We start from the raw sequence: 17439 nt of genomic DNA, 5'->3' as shown, positions 1-17439 counted from the left end.
TACGCATCATTGCGCTTGAGGTTTTATAAGTATTTCAATTTGGCATCTAAAGTTCCATGCTGACCCAGTATTGTAAGAGTTTTGACATTCAAATATTACACGAAATTCACCTTCGCGTGGGTATTCAATTGAATTTTTTTTCTTTCAACCTTCAAGTTAATTTTTTTGTTCACTTACACAAACTGACATTGATTTGCAAGTTGAAAGACCATTATTTTTACAAAAATATAAACAAACGCACAGAATATTTAGATTTCGAATTTTATTGATACAACTGCAGCGATATGTTTGCCAAGATGAGTGGCCATATAACACCAAAACTTTTATGTAACTTCAAAATTGGTTTATTTAACATTAGTTCATTTTTGCTTGGTACTGAAGTTGACGCCTCCGTTAAACCGTGGTCCTCAAACCCGATCCTTAACATTCCTTATATATTTGGTAGAAGAGTTGAAGGATCAGAAGGAACATCAGCACTTGCCTGCCAAGAAAAACATCTCCAGTGAACTTTCAATGAATATAGTGCAATGAAACCTACTTATCATAAAAAAGCAATGAACCCTCTGTTGGGTTGTCAAGGCTAGGCACAAATAGATCTTTTGGTCCTAGTCCCAGTATGAAATTTTGAAATACTTTTATCCCGTGTTTGGTTATTGGTTTGGCTAATAAGATATAAATCTATCCCATATAGGATGTGGGGTTATAATCCCAGGGACATCCCTTTCTACAAACCAAGCAAACCCTAAGAATAAGGGACTTCTATTTTGAGACTTAGTAGTGCAAGTGATGTGAACTACTATCCAATTTGTTTGAACCACCATATTTTTGCTAACAACTTACATGGAACTATTAGAGGGTTATGTTTTAAAAACTCAAGATTAATCAGGGGTCAATGTCCATGAGAGCAGATCTAGAATACATAGAAATAATCATCTTGAAACTAATGTTCACAAAAAGAAATCTGAAAAATTGAACTAAAGCATAAAAGAATTGACCAAAAGGGGACAGAGAAAGTGGATTGGTGGGAGATCAATGCAGTGTCCCATGAAGGAATTAAATGACTTCTATCTGAAGATACTTTGGACAAATATTGTTTCGTGTTGCCTAAGAACTGAAACACGTTAAAGTTAACTTTTCTTTACTCTACTTTTCCAGATAAGCTATCTCATTTCTAAAGTAACATTTCCAAAAGCGAAAGAAGAACTTCCATGCAACAATATAGGTAATTTTCTGGGAAACCATAGTTAACCTTGTTACCTAGGATTTGAGAACTCAAGTTTTCCACTTTTGGTCTAACAAAATCGTGTCATACCTTGAGATATCTTGTTATCAACATTTTGGTGCTGAAATTGAAGCCTTCAACTGATTCTTTTTTCTTACGAGAAGCATGAAGTTGCTTTCTGATTTGAGTCGCTAGAGACTGCAGAGGACATTAATAAACAAGGTAACTCAGTATTATATTAGTATCATAGAATGTTCAATTACTCACTTTTTCAAGCCATTCTCTTAGAAGTACCTTTCCTAACTCCACACCCCACTGATCAAAAGAATTGATACACCATACAAAGCCTTGGACTGCAACTCTGTGCTCGTAGATGGCCAGTAACTGAAAGAAAGTAGAAGATGATAGCGGGAAGTTGAGATTAGGGATCACAAGGAGCAAACTAGAAAGGCATGTGTCCTAATGTGGGACTTTCTACCAGAAAAGGGACATAATTAAGGGATTACATAGACTAGCTTCACATGGAATATTTTAAGGGATTAAGATAACTGAGTACAAGATTCAATTGGTCATTTAAGTAGCAATTTATTAGCTTTTCAGTTAATTAGATTTATATGGAAATTTCATTGACGAAATTTATTTGGGAAAATAAAATATCAATCGACCTCAAAGGAATCACCTCATTGTCTCTTTCAAATGCAGTAAGCTATTCCTTCTCACGCTTTCCCCCTAAGGTCTATACTAAAAAATAAATATATGGGCAGCCCATTGCACTAAGCTTGCATTAATGACAAACAAAATTCATTTGAAAATCATCGATGCAGTTCAAGAAAGGTAGCACTGATTTTCACACCGTCACTTATACAATGGTACAAACTCAACGCATAGGACATACTGTGTCACTCAAAACTCAGAAACACTTGTAAAATACTTTAATGTCTAATATCTCATACCTGTCCAATGTTGTAAGCATTCAATGATGGAAGTAGTATACTTAGAGAAGGTCGATTTCCAGAAAATGTCTGCAAGATATTGGAGGATTTTGAGAATAGACCTCTAAGTAAAGCACAATATCATCAAATATGGAATGTTAGGAATTACCTTATGAGAAACAAGATGCTCAGGAACATTCTCCTTTTGCAACTGCTCTGGTGTCTGCGAAGAAAGTCGGTAATGATAATCAATTGAATGAGATCTATTTCCTAATTTCAACTATTCAGGTATGTGGTGGGTATATTGTAAAAATAGAAAGAGTGTCTCACCTTCCCATAAGCAAGGGCATCTGGCTGTGCAAAGAAGTTCGACATGAGCTCATCATGGTTACTCACCACTTCATCTGAAAATGAGTTGCCCAAAATAAGGGGGAGCAAATGGAATAAGCAGCAGACTGTAACCTAGGTGTCAATGTTATATTTTGTATTTCTCCGTAAAATGGAATGAGAGACCATGATATTAGGCTAGAAATGTAGCTTTTTAGCTACATTTCGCCTTATAATTGAATACTTTAATCGTGTTTGAGATAGAATCTGAGCATTACATACTTAATACGTGTGTTTTATTGTGTAGGACCTGTTCTCCAGTAGAAAAACTAATTTGGAGCGAAAACAGATGAAATGGAGCTTCGAAGTCTGAATAGAAGTTCAAGGAAATTAACCAAAGCGAAGCTCAGGGGTCGAGAACCAAGTGTGCATGAGAAAAATTAACAAGAAAAAAATAAAAGACCCAAAATTACCCTAGCATGCCATGCCCAGTGCCGTGTGGCACGAGGTGCCAGGAAAATTTTGGATCAGAGCTGCAGGAATTATGGTCTTGGGAAATCCCTCTGGGCACCGCATGCCAAGCATCGTGTGGCATGTTGTCCAAGGGCAATTTGGCCTTTCTGCTGTTGAAATCAGAGTCTCGGGATTTTACTGTTAGCACGGGGTGCCAGGCTAATTTCAGGCATGTGCGATCCTTCTTTGGTTCATTAAGGATATTCTGGTACAAGGTCATTTCTACACGGTATATATACATGGATAGCATGACCTGGGAGGACTTTTGACCTATGAAAATGTAGAGGAAAGCTCCTTGCTTGGAGACACGAGGTTTCTAAGAGTTCCCATCAATGATCAATTGCATACAATAGTTTGGATTGAGAAGTTAGTTGTAATGTTTTCTAGCTTTTTATTCTTATTTGCTATGTACTTCTCTTCGAGGGAGTAATTTTCTCATAAAACATAGACGGATATGGCGTAATGATTATCACTTTCAGTTTTAACTCATGTTGAATGATTAGAACTTGCTGATGGGTTTCTAATGGAAACTATGGAGTAATCGTTATTACATGTTAATCAAAAGAGAAGTGTTTTGATGAATATCTTCTATAACACCCCGCACTTTCGGAGTGTTAAATTAGGCCGCCGAAGACTTACAAGTCTAATATTACCGCTTTATGTCACCCCGTCGATGAGATGTCGGGAGAATGAGGTTGCAAATGAGTGATTGTATCAAGAGAGTGATGTATGAAGATGTTCAAAGTATTGGACCAAAGTTAGAAGCCAAAGGGAGCCTCGAAACAAAACTTTAAGTTAAGCTGCATTCATGCTTGCAGGTTGACAGGTAGGCACAAGCCCTCGTTGTGCGTGGTCGAGTTCAACGGATGATTGGTACGCTCCATTCTTCCCGGGACTACTGAGTCAGGAGTCTTATTTGATTTGTGTAGCTGATGGGTAGGTTGGGGCCCAGTCCAAACTGTGTTAGCGGTTATGATCTTAGATGCTTGTAAACGTTTTTGTGGGTCCTCTAAGTTAGTGTGGCCTTGTCAGCTTTGTTTTTAGTTGTTGTTTCTGATTTAGGCTTGTTGACCTTATGTGTATAAAAATATTTTTAGTTATTTCTTTATGTAGCCAGTGTTGTGTATGGTGGCCTTGTCGACCCAGATTTCCTGTGGTTTCGAGTCTTGAAGTTGCATGATTTCAGTCGGTTCACTCGGTCAATTGAGGCACCGGGTGCCGATTGCGCCTCCCCGGGTTTGAGGCGTGACATCTTCACATCGTATGGTTCAGTTCATATTTAGTAATTCTTCAAAGTGATCAGAAGTACTTGAGAATTATTAATCGAGATAAGTGTCAAAAACACACCTAAACTATCCCCTTTTTTGAGTTTCATACCTAAACTATTGAAAGTGTAAGTTTCATATATAAACTATCACTTATTAGTTTGAGAAACACACCTCGATGGTGTGTTTAATACACTCTCTCTACTCTTTCTCTATTTTTTTTTAAAAACTTGCCACATGGATAAAATATTCCACCTTGACAAAAATATTAGATAAACTATTAAGATTACTTAAAAGTTAAAGATTAAAGTATTTCTATCCAAAAAAATGAAATTATTTTTTTATAAAAAAATTATTTTTTTAAAAATAAAATTAAAATATTTTGCTCAACGCACTCCACCACCTCCCCCCCCCCCCGCAACAAAATCCCCGTCCTTTTATATTTTTTAGTTTTTTAAATTTCTTTTACAAAATATTTTTTAGAAAAATAGCATACTTCATCCCCTTCCCCCACTCCTTCCTAAAAAATATTATTATTTTTATTTTTAAAAAAATAAAATTATACCCATCCCATCTAATCTTCCGCTCTTAATTTATATTTATTTTTTTATATATTTTTCTCGCTTTGTGTTAGATATGCATATATATTTTTAGGAAAATATTTTTTTCTACTTGCATACCGAATATAACAGAAATAAAAATGTATTTTAAGAAAAATCTTGTGGCAAGTAAAAAATACTTTCCTAAAATCACACACACACACACACACACATATATATATATAACACAAAACGAAAAAAAATTGAAAGCGGAGAGTTGGATAGCGCGGGGTAGATTTTTTTAAAAAAAAAATACCTAAATTATTATTTGAAGGGGGGTGGGGAGAGATGAAGTAAGAATTTTTAAAAAAACTTTTATAAAAAAAAATTAATAAACAAAAATAAAACTAAAAAATTGGAGGTGGGGTATGATGAGAGAACGTGGTGGAGTGAGGTAAGAAAAATATTATTTTATATTTTATTTTACAATTTTTTTTTGGCCGGGAGATGGTAATACTTTAATCTTAATTTTAACTAATCCTAATAATTTATTTAATTTTTGTTAAGATGGAATGTTTTGTCCATGTGGAATGTAATGTGATAACTTTTTTTAAATGAAAGAGAGAGTGTAATACACACGCTATGATGAGAGTGGAATAAAAGAGAGAGGTGTCTTTCTCAAGCTAATAAGCGATAGTTTAGGTATGAAACTCACACTATCAATAGTTTAGGTATGAAACTCAAAAAAGAGGGATAGTTCAGGTGTGTTTTTGACACTTAATTATTAATCTAACTGAAGTTAGAGAACATCGCACAAAGTTTTCCTTGAACAATATGGTTTCATTATTTTATCTAATGAAACTTGAGTTAATTATAAAGAAGAACCTCAGTTAGCAACGGATGATCTAACTAATTATTGAATTAGCAAGATTCAATAATACCTAGAAGCGAACCTTGAATAAGAGTAAATCCTTAGAGAATAATCTTGCACCTATCTTGTTGATTGCCCTAGTTTGTCTCATTGCAAATTATCAATCACTGCCCATTTCTCGAATATCTGATGAGTCTTTAACTTGTTTAGTTTCCATTGCAATGCTCGTGGTTTACAATTACCTCAGCTACAAGAATTATTTTCCTTAATAGCATCAATCAAAATCTATTTGAGCGTTATCTGTACCAATCATTGTGGAAACGATAACTTTTCTATACTATCTTTGACAAGGGCAAAATTAGTTTTTATATATTGCTCATCGAACACACGAAAAAGAAGAATAAGAATATAAAAGTAAAAGGAATTGGTACCTTTCAGGTATATAGGTTGCTGACTCTTAACAACACCAATAAAATCACAAGGAATAACACGACCCTGAAAATTACAGGAAGATGGTACTCAATATTCAAGTAAGATTTTGTATAAAACTAAACATACCAAGAGTAGATACATGAGCACTTGTTTTCAGTTTGCCTTTTGGGGTGGTTGTTTGAGGGGGAGGTGGTTACTCTTCTTGCAGAGCTGGAGAGTATGTAAGAGTTTTGGACCATCCTCGCTAACCAACCTAGAATCTCCAAATTGACATCCTTCCACCGCCACATCCCAAAAAATAATTAAATGAAGAACCAAAGCACCACCTAATAACAACAAGAAGACTCACAAATCTCCCTAAATTAATTCACGTGATATATTACATATCATGTTGAAACTATAGTTTGTGGGACAGGAATGCAAATGAAATTTTCTAATAACCTCGTATGTAGTTTGTGAGAGGTCTTCTTCAGACTATATTATTAATATGCTTTAGAAGATTCTTAATTCAAGCAAATGAGCAATACTCTTTTCTTACAGAGGCTCTTCGCGTAATGACACAATCCCTACACCAAGAACAACAAAATAACAACATAAAGCTTCTACATACATTTTTATTAAGTTGAACAGTACTAAGATAAAAATGTAATCAACAAACTGTAAGTGTCAATACAATCTTGAACAAGAAGAAGTTGACACATGTTACCTGCCTCAATCAACTACAGAATGGGCATAATTTCAGGAAAAACATGAACTGTTGGAACTGGAAACTTATGCTACCTGGTGAATTAATTGGTAAAAGCTGTGTTGGCCATTTGTCCCTGGTTCACCAAAATCAATTTCACCAGTCTGGTAAGGAAGAGGGACACCATCAATAGACACCCCTTTCCCATTACTCTCCATACTGACCTGAATTCAATCAAATTTTTGTAAAGGACGTAAGTATGGCATCTGGAATAACATACAAGCAAACAAGTTAGAATAACATGCCTGTTGAATATGAGGTGCCAACTTCTCCAATGCTTGAGAATAGGGTAATATTGCCTGAAATATCAAATGTTTAGTAGTATGGTATTGATGAGTCAGACCAGACACTCCAGATGCAAGCAGAATGATAATATACTCACTCTTGCTGGATATCCAAGGAATGAGACATTCCACACACTCAGCAAGCCTAAAAGCACCTGAAACAACGATGTGATATTAAGAATCAAGCAAGCAACTTAGTTTAGTGATGTGATATAAGCAAATCAAGCATCTGACTAGACAAGCAGAATATAAAGTTGCTATTAGCAGATAATGCTTGGGATTGAGGCTTAGTATTTGTTACATTGGCAGAATAATCCAATAATTAAAGATGTAAGTAATTGCAAAAGAATCTTCAAGAATCCGAAGTATGAAGAGAACGGGGGAAAATAGAAAAAATAAAGCTAAAGACAATATATTGCAGAGAAATAAAGAGACAACAAAGCGTATAGATAAAATGTGTAACAGAGCCCGGAGCTAGGAAAGCTTTGAGCCTTATGAAACAAGAAGGTAACAGAGAAAGATGCCTAACCACAGAAGGGAAAACTTCAGATTCACTAGCTTGGTAAGAATAATCAGAATGCAAACATGCAAGACGGGACCAGGCTAGAAGACACTGAACCATCCAATCATCATAACAGCTGATCAAGCAATAAGAGCTATAAACTGTTTGATTGCTCTGGGAAAATTGAATCCGACAAAAAATCAAGGGTACAGGCTTGGCTCAATATCTGGGTAGGGATATAAACTTAATCAACAGATCACCTCATTGGCTAGGAGTAGAATGAAGCTACCAGTCTAAGATATGGAGGAAACACAAGTAGACATGATATACATCAGTATAAGCACACATTCATTTGCATCAAACAATCTGACAACATATTATTGTTTGTGAAGTGTGCATTTATACTTAGCCCCTCAGTTTGGACTTCTGAACTCTCTAAGGCGGAATGCACACTTACCGATGTAATTACATCACTGGGTATACCAAGTGAACATTACAGAAATATTATAGCCCTAACGTTCATAAGAGAATAGAACAATTAAGTATAAGAGAGGACATAAACATAAGTTTCTATTAGCTGGGACATACAGGTATATTTTTCTCAAATGGGGCTGAGAAGAAATGCTGATCAACACTTGAAGCTCCCTTCAGAAATCTTAAAAAAATAGAGAACATGTCAGAAAAAATTATTAAAGCAGTACAACCAGAAGCAAAAGAAAATAGGTAGCAAAATGAAACACCTATCACATGCAACATAACAATTAAGGAAGCTGCTACCCTATGACAACCAATTCTTCGGAAGAGAAAAACGCTGGAGGCTTCAGATATATAGTGTTCTCTTGATGTCGAAAGTTAAACCGCCAAACCAATAAAGTTGGCAAACAACATCCTAATAATTAAGCTAAGAGATGGAGACACCAAACTATGCAATAGAAAAAGTACAGCCTGACATCACTAAGTGGGCAAAAGGAGGCAATTTATTTCCAGTCTAGCTTTTCACCATATACTCGAGGTGATGATTATGAAACAAAAGAGACCAGATGTTATGGATATAACTAATCAGCAGATATGGTTTATACTTGACCTGTCAATAGATCATGAGAAAAGTATACAATTTGAAAACCTATAACGTTTAGACGTGTATAGTCAACGTAAAGGATGCATGAGATATTAAAATAACATGAAGGATCTATGTGCAAAGGTAGCTGCAAATTACTTACTTCTCAACAATGGAAAATCCATATTGCAGAGAAAGAGGCAATACTCCAACTGCGCTGCAGACTGCAAAACAAGGATTAAAATAAATATATTTGATAAATTTCCTTCTTTTAATAAGTAATCCTTTAATATACATTTAGATAAACAAAATTTGATAGCAAAATCTGTGTGCATCTGCCAAGATACTCTTAAAAACACTTACCACTATATCGACCTCCAACCCAGTCCCAGAAAGCGAATGCATTATTTGGATCAATGCCAAATTGTTCTACGAGCTGTTACAAATTGATACATTTAGTAAAGAATATAGTGAGCTAATATATAATGTATCTTTAGTGATGATTTTAAGATCTAGTTAAACCAGAAATCTCCAATATCCTTTCTATGATCAACAAAAAAGGTACTCCCCAATCCATATAACAGATGGAATTCAATGGAATAAAGTTGCCCAGTAAAGCACCACCTAAATAAAATTATATATTGTTTAAATTTGTAGGAGGACAAAAGCTTAACAAATTACTCACTAGATAAGGGAAATTGGAAGACAAACTAGAAGAAGATGGGCAATACTTTCTACAAAATGCAACCGATCAAAAAGAAAAAGGCATTCTACAAAATGCACTGACTAGGGGAAACCCTTCTAGGACTTTGTAATTCTAGCAGTCATTAGTGTTGGCCTGACGACGAAACAGGGTCCATTTACATTTCGAGATAAAAACTGACCGATTTAGCAACAACCAAGCTGTTTTCTAGTACTTCATCAGGATTTATCTAGAGGAAAAATTGGATACTCTGATAACTCCTCCGATTCATGGCACTATTGGAAAGTTAATAATTGCTTAATAACATTCCACTTCTACAAATTTCAGAACTTTCAAGAATTCAAAATCATTAGAATATCACAATTTTAAAGTTGATGGAATGTGATGTGATATTTTCTATCAAACTAACTTTTCAATCATCACTTCAAATTTTCATTCTACTATTACGTATATAATATATATGTCAAGTTAACATCTAAAACTCTATATCATGTCAAAGGTTTTGCAAGCTGCAAGCCAGAAATCATGTGATATTTGTTTTAAACAAAGATACACTATCAAAATCAAGCTAAACTCAAACATGCTATATCCCACAAAGGCAAAAAGAACAAAAACACGTTTGCTAGAAATAATTTGAATAAGTATGATTTCATTGCAAGAAGTGATTCAAATGACACACAAACAGATGAGCAAAGGAGATGACCGCACCTTAAGATTGGTACTAACTGCAACCATATGCTTTGCAACTGCCTGAGGTCTAAAAAGTAAGAATGCCCTCCCCGGAAAAGGGAGGTCCAAGTCAAGCAAAGATTTGTGAAAAACAAAACTGACACTAAAAATCCAAAATAAATAAGCACTGGTCAATACACTTCAATAGCTGAACAAGTGACCAGTATGCCAACAAACTAAGTGATCCCTTCAATATATACTGACTGATGTAAAGTTGAACTACCATGTTTCATTTGCTAAGCTTTTTTTTTTTAGCTGGTGATAACAATAAAAGGGCAGCCCGGTGCACTAAGGCTCCCGCTATGCGCAGGGTCCGGGGAAGGGCCTGACCACAAGGGTCTATTGTACGCAGCCTTACCTTGCATTTCTGCCAGAGGCTGTTTCCAACAATAGCAGTAATAAATCGTGTAGAAGATGATGGAAGCTTGGTTGGTTCACATTTTTTCCCATGCTTCCCTTTCTACAGGTTTAACCTGATTTCTAGGAATTGAACTGGTCAACAACCTATCCAAAGTAGTCTCTTGTCAGCTGAATTAGCTGTTTGTATAATTTTATGCATGAATATTTGTCAGGTTTTAAGATATTTTAATAGGAAGAAAGCAACAAAGAATGTACTCCCTCCGTCCCATTTTATGTGGCACCATTTGACTTGGCAGATGTTTAAGAAAAAAGGAAAAACTTTCGAAACTTGTGGTCTAAAACAATCCTTAAATATTTGTGTGGCTGTAAATCATTTCATTAAGGGTAAAAGGAGAATTTTAAAATTAAATTATTTCTAATTACATATTATAGTAAGGTGACATTCTTTTGTTCGGAAAGTCCATTGAGTTAGTGAAGATCCTTAAGAAGAGGAAGATCAATATGGCATGCATTCAAGAGACTAGATTGGTAGGTTCTAAGCCTTGGGATGTGGACGGGTTCAAACTTTGGTACTCAAGAAGCCTGGGGAACAAGTATGGTGTAGGCATTCTAGTAGATGGAGACCTTAGGAAGCAAGTGGTAGATATTCGGAGGGTTAACAATCGGTTGTTGGCGATCAAGCTAATCTTTGTTGGGCTAACTTTGAACGTCGTTAGTGCTTACGCTCTGCATTCAGGTTTAGACGAGGTCAAGACGCTTTTTTGGGAGGAATTGGATGCAATTTTGGGAGGTTTGCCGAGCACCGAGAAGGTTTTCATTGGCGGAGATTTTCAATGGACACATTGGGGCAACATTAGTGGTTTTGATGATGTGCATGGCAACCGTGGTTTTGGGGTTAGAAAGAGTGGTGGATCCTCGCTCTTGGGCTGCAGTCATCGTTCAGAATTATCAGGCTCTCTTTACCAAATTAAGACTCGTCCAGCAACGGAAAAATCAACAAAGAATGGACTAAAGATACATGTCACTAAAAGGTTAAATGAATGTGCCTTCTAGAAAAAGGTTAAATTAATGTGTGCACCATAACTGATGAACCTGGGTTTCTCTCTATGTAGCCTGATATCACCTTGACACACGTTATGGTAAAACTTCGTTTGAAATGATGCGGTAGAAGGCAACAGGCCAAAACTGAATTTCTCTTAATATCTTTTCAGATGAAAGTGGAGACACTAACATTTTCTTTAACCAGGTGGGTGCAGTGGGTTTTGTTAGAACCAGGACAGTCAAGTAGGTTAATCTAACATCATGCACAATTGATCTAAGGTAACCAACTCAGGCTAGCTAGTCGGTTTCAGGTAGAGATACAGACTAAGGTCCCATCACTTGTACTGTCAATACTTCCCATTAATGAAGCACAGAATAAAAATCAATTGTCCAAAAGTATAACAGTAAATAAAACATGTCAAAAGATGGACGTAAACATTGTCACACTTACCCTAATGCAGAAGAGATCCATTCCCTCATTGTACGGGCATTTAGCATTGTCTCGGCAGTAGTAAACGTCTTCGAGACTACCACAACTTCAAGCAAGAAAAGAAGATAGTATCAAGGATAAGTCTGATAAGTTTACATTTCTCTATTTGTAGGAAAATAACATCAATAAACATTAATTCACCTAGAGTTGTTTCAGGATTCAAGCCTGTTATATTTCTGGCTACATCAATTGGATCAACATTTGCAAGACTGCAACCACAAAGAAATGTAAATGTAGTTATTCTCACAATTCAGAAAGAGAGCAATTTATTTGCTCTAAACTAGAAATACGGGACCATTTAAAGCGGGACACAACATGTATGGCAATAGATGCATGGCAGTTAAAAGGTTACTATCGGCCAAATGAGTTTTGAACAAAACTACTTGCTCAAAACCAGAATTGGTTTAAATAATTCCTTCACACTTACAATCGCAACTGGCGCCCTCTTGCACACTCAATAGCCTCCGCTTCTGTAATATTTCAAGTTTAAAATTTTAACATTTGGCTAGTTAAAAACTAGACAGCAAAGAAAGCAAAACAAATGAATAGAATTTTTTTGGATGAGGGGGTCGTATACATACCTGCTTGAAGAGCTGTGTGTACGAACAAAGGGCCTAAGAAACTGCCACCTATACCAATAGCTACAACATCTTTCAATGTTTTTCCAGTGGCTCCAACCTATCAAGAATTGCCTCTTGATTAGAAACTTAGCAGTATTGCTTAAATGAATCTCTTTGATAATAGATATTACCCAGGCACCACTGCGAACCCTCTCAGAGAAGTCTCGGATCTTATCAAGAACATGCCAAACCTCAGGGACAACATTCTTCCCGTCACTATTTATGACTGCATCCCTTGGAGCACGCAATGCAACATGAAGAACGGATCTGTTTTCTGTGCTGTTTATCTACAAGAAAGATTAAATATTGCAAACCACTCACTAGTTGACCGAATAAACATAATAACTAAAAAATATCAAAATACTGTAAGAACTAGTAACTTCTCCATAGGTAAGTGAGCATTCGAGTTGTTAATATCAGATTAACTAACGATCCTTTGTCAGTGTCCCTCCCCCTCCCCCCAAGTCATTAGAGCACACTGATATTGACGGTCAATATTTGAATTACCAAAATTCCTACTATTTGAAGGAGAAAATTTTTTTGTAGACAGGACACGTAAATGTAGACAATACGTAAATCCTTTATACAGCTTAGTAACATAGAAGAAATGCAAATTTTATAATACTAATACAAAGTGCTTAATCAGTTTTCTGATAAAATTTTTGGCTTCTCATAGGATGACCAAATGTAAAAGACAAAACTGCCTTTGTGAGTTAGAAGATATCCTAGTTCCTTGATTATATTTAAGATGTTGATTATTCACTTGGCCTACAAGACAAATTATTGTAGTTCCTCAATTACATTTAAGCTGTTGATGATTCCATTTGGCATACAAGAAAAAATAAACATACTACATTCACAATTTCAAGTTCAATACAGTCGATGATAATAAAATGCACAATTAAATTAAATTAAAGGGTAAACATGGAACAGAAAATAACATGTATTGAAGAACAAAGTTATCTTATCCTAATGCAACTATCTAAGACTATTTTTCACCATAAGTAACCTTCTTACATGCTCTCCATTGAACATCCGATTAATCTTCTCCTTGACACGTGCTGCCTGCATCATCACAAAACACAAAGAATGCGAGGTTATATAACTTTCTAAGCACCTGAAAGAGATTAGTATAAGGAAACAAACAAACCTCAGCTAAATTGAAGAGCTTATTCAACGTATCAAGGTTAGCTCGTTGTCTCGAGTAATCCAACAGAATTCCATCAAACTCCCTATACATTGATTAAAAAAATTAAAATGTTTCGGAAAGATCTTGGATTAACTAGCACATAATTAAAGCAAATAAGTATATCATACACCATCATTGACTGGCATCGATTAGTGTCATTCATCAAATCACGCAAATGAGTCTTGTTAATATCATCAACATGAGCCTGAGATAACACAGAAATTTCACATTTAATTACAACATAGGAGTAATTAATTCATATTCATATGGGTTAATTCTGAAATTGCTTACTTGTAAATCCTTCCAGGGCTCAGAATCGCAAATTAAAGTAGACGAAGCCATCTCTGAATAATTTTTTTTTACTTTCAACACGATCGATCAGGGGAATGAAGAATGTGAATAGGAGCTAAGTTCAAGAGATAGATGTAGTGATCGGCGCCACTCAGTGCCTTTAGGCAAAACCCAAAAAAAAAAAAAAAAGAGAGTAAGGGCTTCAAAATTATTATATAAAAATATAAATAATTGCACATATTTTTGAATTTTTACTATTTGCTAAAAAAATACAATTAATATAATTATAATTAAAAATAGTAAGACAATTAAATTTAGAGAATCTTTGAACATGACTAAGTACTAAGGTTTCTTAGTACCTTAATTCACATCAAATACACTTCAAATAGTTAAGAATTGATCCTAACACATATATATAATTAAAATTATTAGGTTCGGGCTTACACGCAGATGAAAAATGACTTAAGTCTTAGCGTAGAAATTCTTGGGTATTACAACATCAACCCCTTGAGATCATTTGTCCTCGAATGATGGCCAAGTTAGGAAATTGCACAAGGCACGAGTACAAAGTAGAAACGAAAATTTCTCATAATTTCTAGGAAGATAATTATGGGCATAATATAAGAGTAGGATTACTATGCATTAAGAGATACGACTTGTAGCCTTTAAGCTTGCCAACTCTTCTCAGCAACGCTCTTCTTCTTGAATATTACACTTCATTAGCTGAACTTATAGCTCCCACTAAAGCCTACTTATAGCTCCCACTAAAGCCTAAGTCTAGTTGCATATTCTTATTGTGTTCAAGCCTAACTTTAAATCACAAGGTGCTACCCATAAGATGACCATGCTACTATGAATTACAAATTCATGTTCTATACCTCTGTAGGGACTTTCCTTTAGAGGATGCTACTTCTCTTACTACTCTAATAGCTTGTTCGGATTAACTTATTTTAAGTTGCTTATAAGCTAATGCAAACAGATCCAATTATTTTTGGGGCTTATTTTAAGCATAAAGTGGCTTTAAATTGGCCATCTAAACACTCAAAAAATCCGAAAACAACTTATAAGCTACTTATAAGCTATTTCAAACAGGCTCTAATACACTTACTTGAAACTCATAATAAGAAGTCATCAATAGCCTAATGTAATCATTCACATAAAGACAACCACACATTCAAGCCTATTATTCTAATCACTTTATGGCTTTTTTGAAGTCAACCTCAGTTAAGAATTTTTATGTCTACCTTAGCATCTATACATCCACAATTTCATTGACTTCTACTAAAAGGCACACCAATATACTCTTATCTATCTATTGTACATAACAAAATCCCATCTTGCTCTTCCTCCACATCTATAACCTTAAATGGAATGAGTACACCACAACTATCACAATAGGAACACCCACTCTCTCCCATATGCCATAACTCAACTACTACTATCAGCATCACCATCAAGACTGAAAGAAAAAGATTACTGGAAAGACGAGTAAAAGACCATAAGCACAATTCATTTAAGAAATCTGATTAGAAAACATACATGACGTAATATGATTCATATCATGAGGCTGATATTCGAAACTTTATGGAGTAAGATTAAAATTAATGGGCTAAAGTCTTTATCTCTTATTCTGAGAACTAAGCATAGATGTTAATTTGTTTGAAGTATATGAGCATAGGTCGTGGACATAATACTGATATGTGAGACATCAATAGGGTGTTATAACAATTAAAATTTGAGGAATGCGCTAGAAAAGGAATGGACTGATATACCACCAGAACTTTTTCTGAACACATCACTATCTGACTCTCATCACTTAACTTGGTCCTCAATTTATCATCTCCCTTTTAAGTTTGAAGCCAACACTCTAAGGCTATGGACCTATTCCACATTCTCTAAACTGGTTTATATTTACTTTACTCTAATACTTGAAAAATGTTAATCTCATGTCTACTAAACTCTTTAAGTGCAGGTATTAAGATTCCTTCTAAAGCTTCTCTTTGAGATGTTTCTCTTAACTTTATCCTGCTTTTATAGAAGTCTTTCTATAATTGTTACCCGCATTATCTTATAAAGCTGCTTTTTCTAATTCTTAATACTATGACTTCTTCTTCTTAGCCTGCTAATACCATCCTTCTAAGTTCATATCTGCCTAATTGAAGGACACTTGAACTATATTTAAGAGGCTCATCATTATCTATATATGATCCCTTCGACCAAACTCTTAAGGATAATAAAGAAAACTTACATCAGCCTACCCCATATTGACAACTCAAATATACTATCTAGGTACACATAGAAAATCATAATCTTAATTAGAGTCTCATATGATTATATACGATTATGGGTACACCTCTTAATGCTCTTATTTATCTAATAACTTATCCACACTTCATTGCTCTCATCTCGGGGTCACAATACCGCACTTGTACCATTCACATTTTTGTAACACCCCAAAAAAAATTAAGCTAAGACCGAGCCATCCTTCATATGTTTATGGGGTTGTACCTGATGATTCATAATTGTGTGGAGGTTAATTATTTAGTGTGATGATAGATTTGGAGATGAATTAAGGTTATAAGGATCCTCTAGCACAAATTCAAGTTGAAAACTTCCTTACCGATTGAGTTTCGGTAAAAAGATTTTACTTGAATAAACTTCAAACGATCATATCTACTAGAATATAAAGAATTAGGTGGCCCATGACCTATCAAAATAAAGGTCTTTGAATCCTCTTTTCAACGCCATCAAGTTTGCCTCATTCGGAGTTTGGCTGCCAGATCATAAATAGTTATGATTCAACTCTACGACTAGTAGATGTCACGATCCAACTCCGTAGGCCGTGACTCATGCCCGAGTTGGACACCCATATGTACCCTTAGCCCAAATTAGCATATTAACAGAATAAACAAATATAGATATCAAACGAGTTCGCAAGATCAAATAAGAACATACGTAGTATAGGGACGCCACTACAGTCGTCACAGAATACAAAATCCCAAACCATATACAGAACCCACAATAAATATCTACAGACCTCTACAGAATGATAATCTAGTCATAGGACGAGACAGGGCCCCGTCGTACCCCTGACCAACATATCCAGATATACAGAAGAAAAATCAGTACCAAAATATAAGCTCCGGACAAAGGAGCACTGTCAACAACACGGCGAATGTCCTAAGCAGGCGGATCAGCAAATCAAACATCTATACCTGCGGGCATGTAACGCAGCCCCCAAAGAAAGAGAGTCAGTACGGAAAATGTACCGAATATGTAAAGCATGAACGGTAATAAATAAAACCATAATTTGAATAGTATGTGTAG

The 17439-nt window shown here is 35.3% G+C and overlaps 1 protein-coding gene across 4 annotated transcripts; it reads right to left on the bottom strand.

Moving 5' to 3' along the window:
* Positions 1-203: 203 nt before the first annotated feature.
* LOC129870736 (glucose-6-phosphate isomerase, cytosolic 2B) lies at positions 204-14295 on the bottom strand. 4 transcript variants are annotated; one of them, XM_055945589.1, is made up of 25 exons: positions 14113-14295; positions 13950-14026; positions 13783-13864; positions 13650-13697; positions 12764-12919; positions 12594-12690; positions 12440-12482; positions 12154-12221; positions 11974-12058; positions 10101-10149; positions 9053-9125; positions 8853-8913; positions 8221-8287; positions 7229-7285; positions 7092-7145; positions 6882-7010; positions 6640-6667; positions 6264-6427; positions 6101-6164; positions 2485-2558; positions 2324-2377; positions 2176-2244; positions 1517-1606; positions 1313-1420; positions 204-481 (listed from the first exon to the last, which is right to left on the bottom strand). In XM_055945589.1, the coding sequence occupies exons 1-25, from the start codon at positions 14161-14163 to the stop codon at positions 431-433; spliced, it is 1899 nt and encodes a 632-aa protein (XP_055801564.1). In that variant the 5' UTR covers positions 14164-14295; the 3' UTR covers positions 204-430. The 4 variants fall into 4 exon arrangements, with proteins under 4 accessions (XP_055801564.1, XP_055801565.1, XP_055801566.1 ...); XM_055945590.1 differs by lacking the exon at positions 6264-6427 and having other exon boundaries at positions 6629-6667; XM_055945591.1 differs by lacking the exons at positions 6264-6427; positions 6640-6667.
* Between the last annotated feature and the right edge of the window lie 3144 nt (positions 14296-17439).

Source organism: Solanum dulcamara, chromosome 10 (assembly GCF_947179165.1).
Source record: "Solanum dulcamara chromosome 10, daSolDulc1.2, whole genome shotgun sequence".
Classification (NCBI taxonomy): Eukaryota; Viridiplantae; Streptophyta; class Magnoliopsida; order Solanales; family Solanaceae; genus Solanum; species Solanum dulcamara.
The sequence above is the reverse complement of the archived record's forward strand: the minus strand, read 5'-3'. Positions and strand labels throughout refer to the sequence as shown.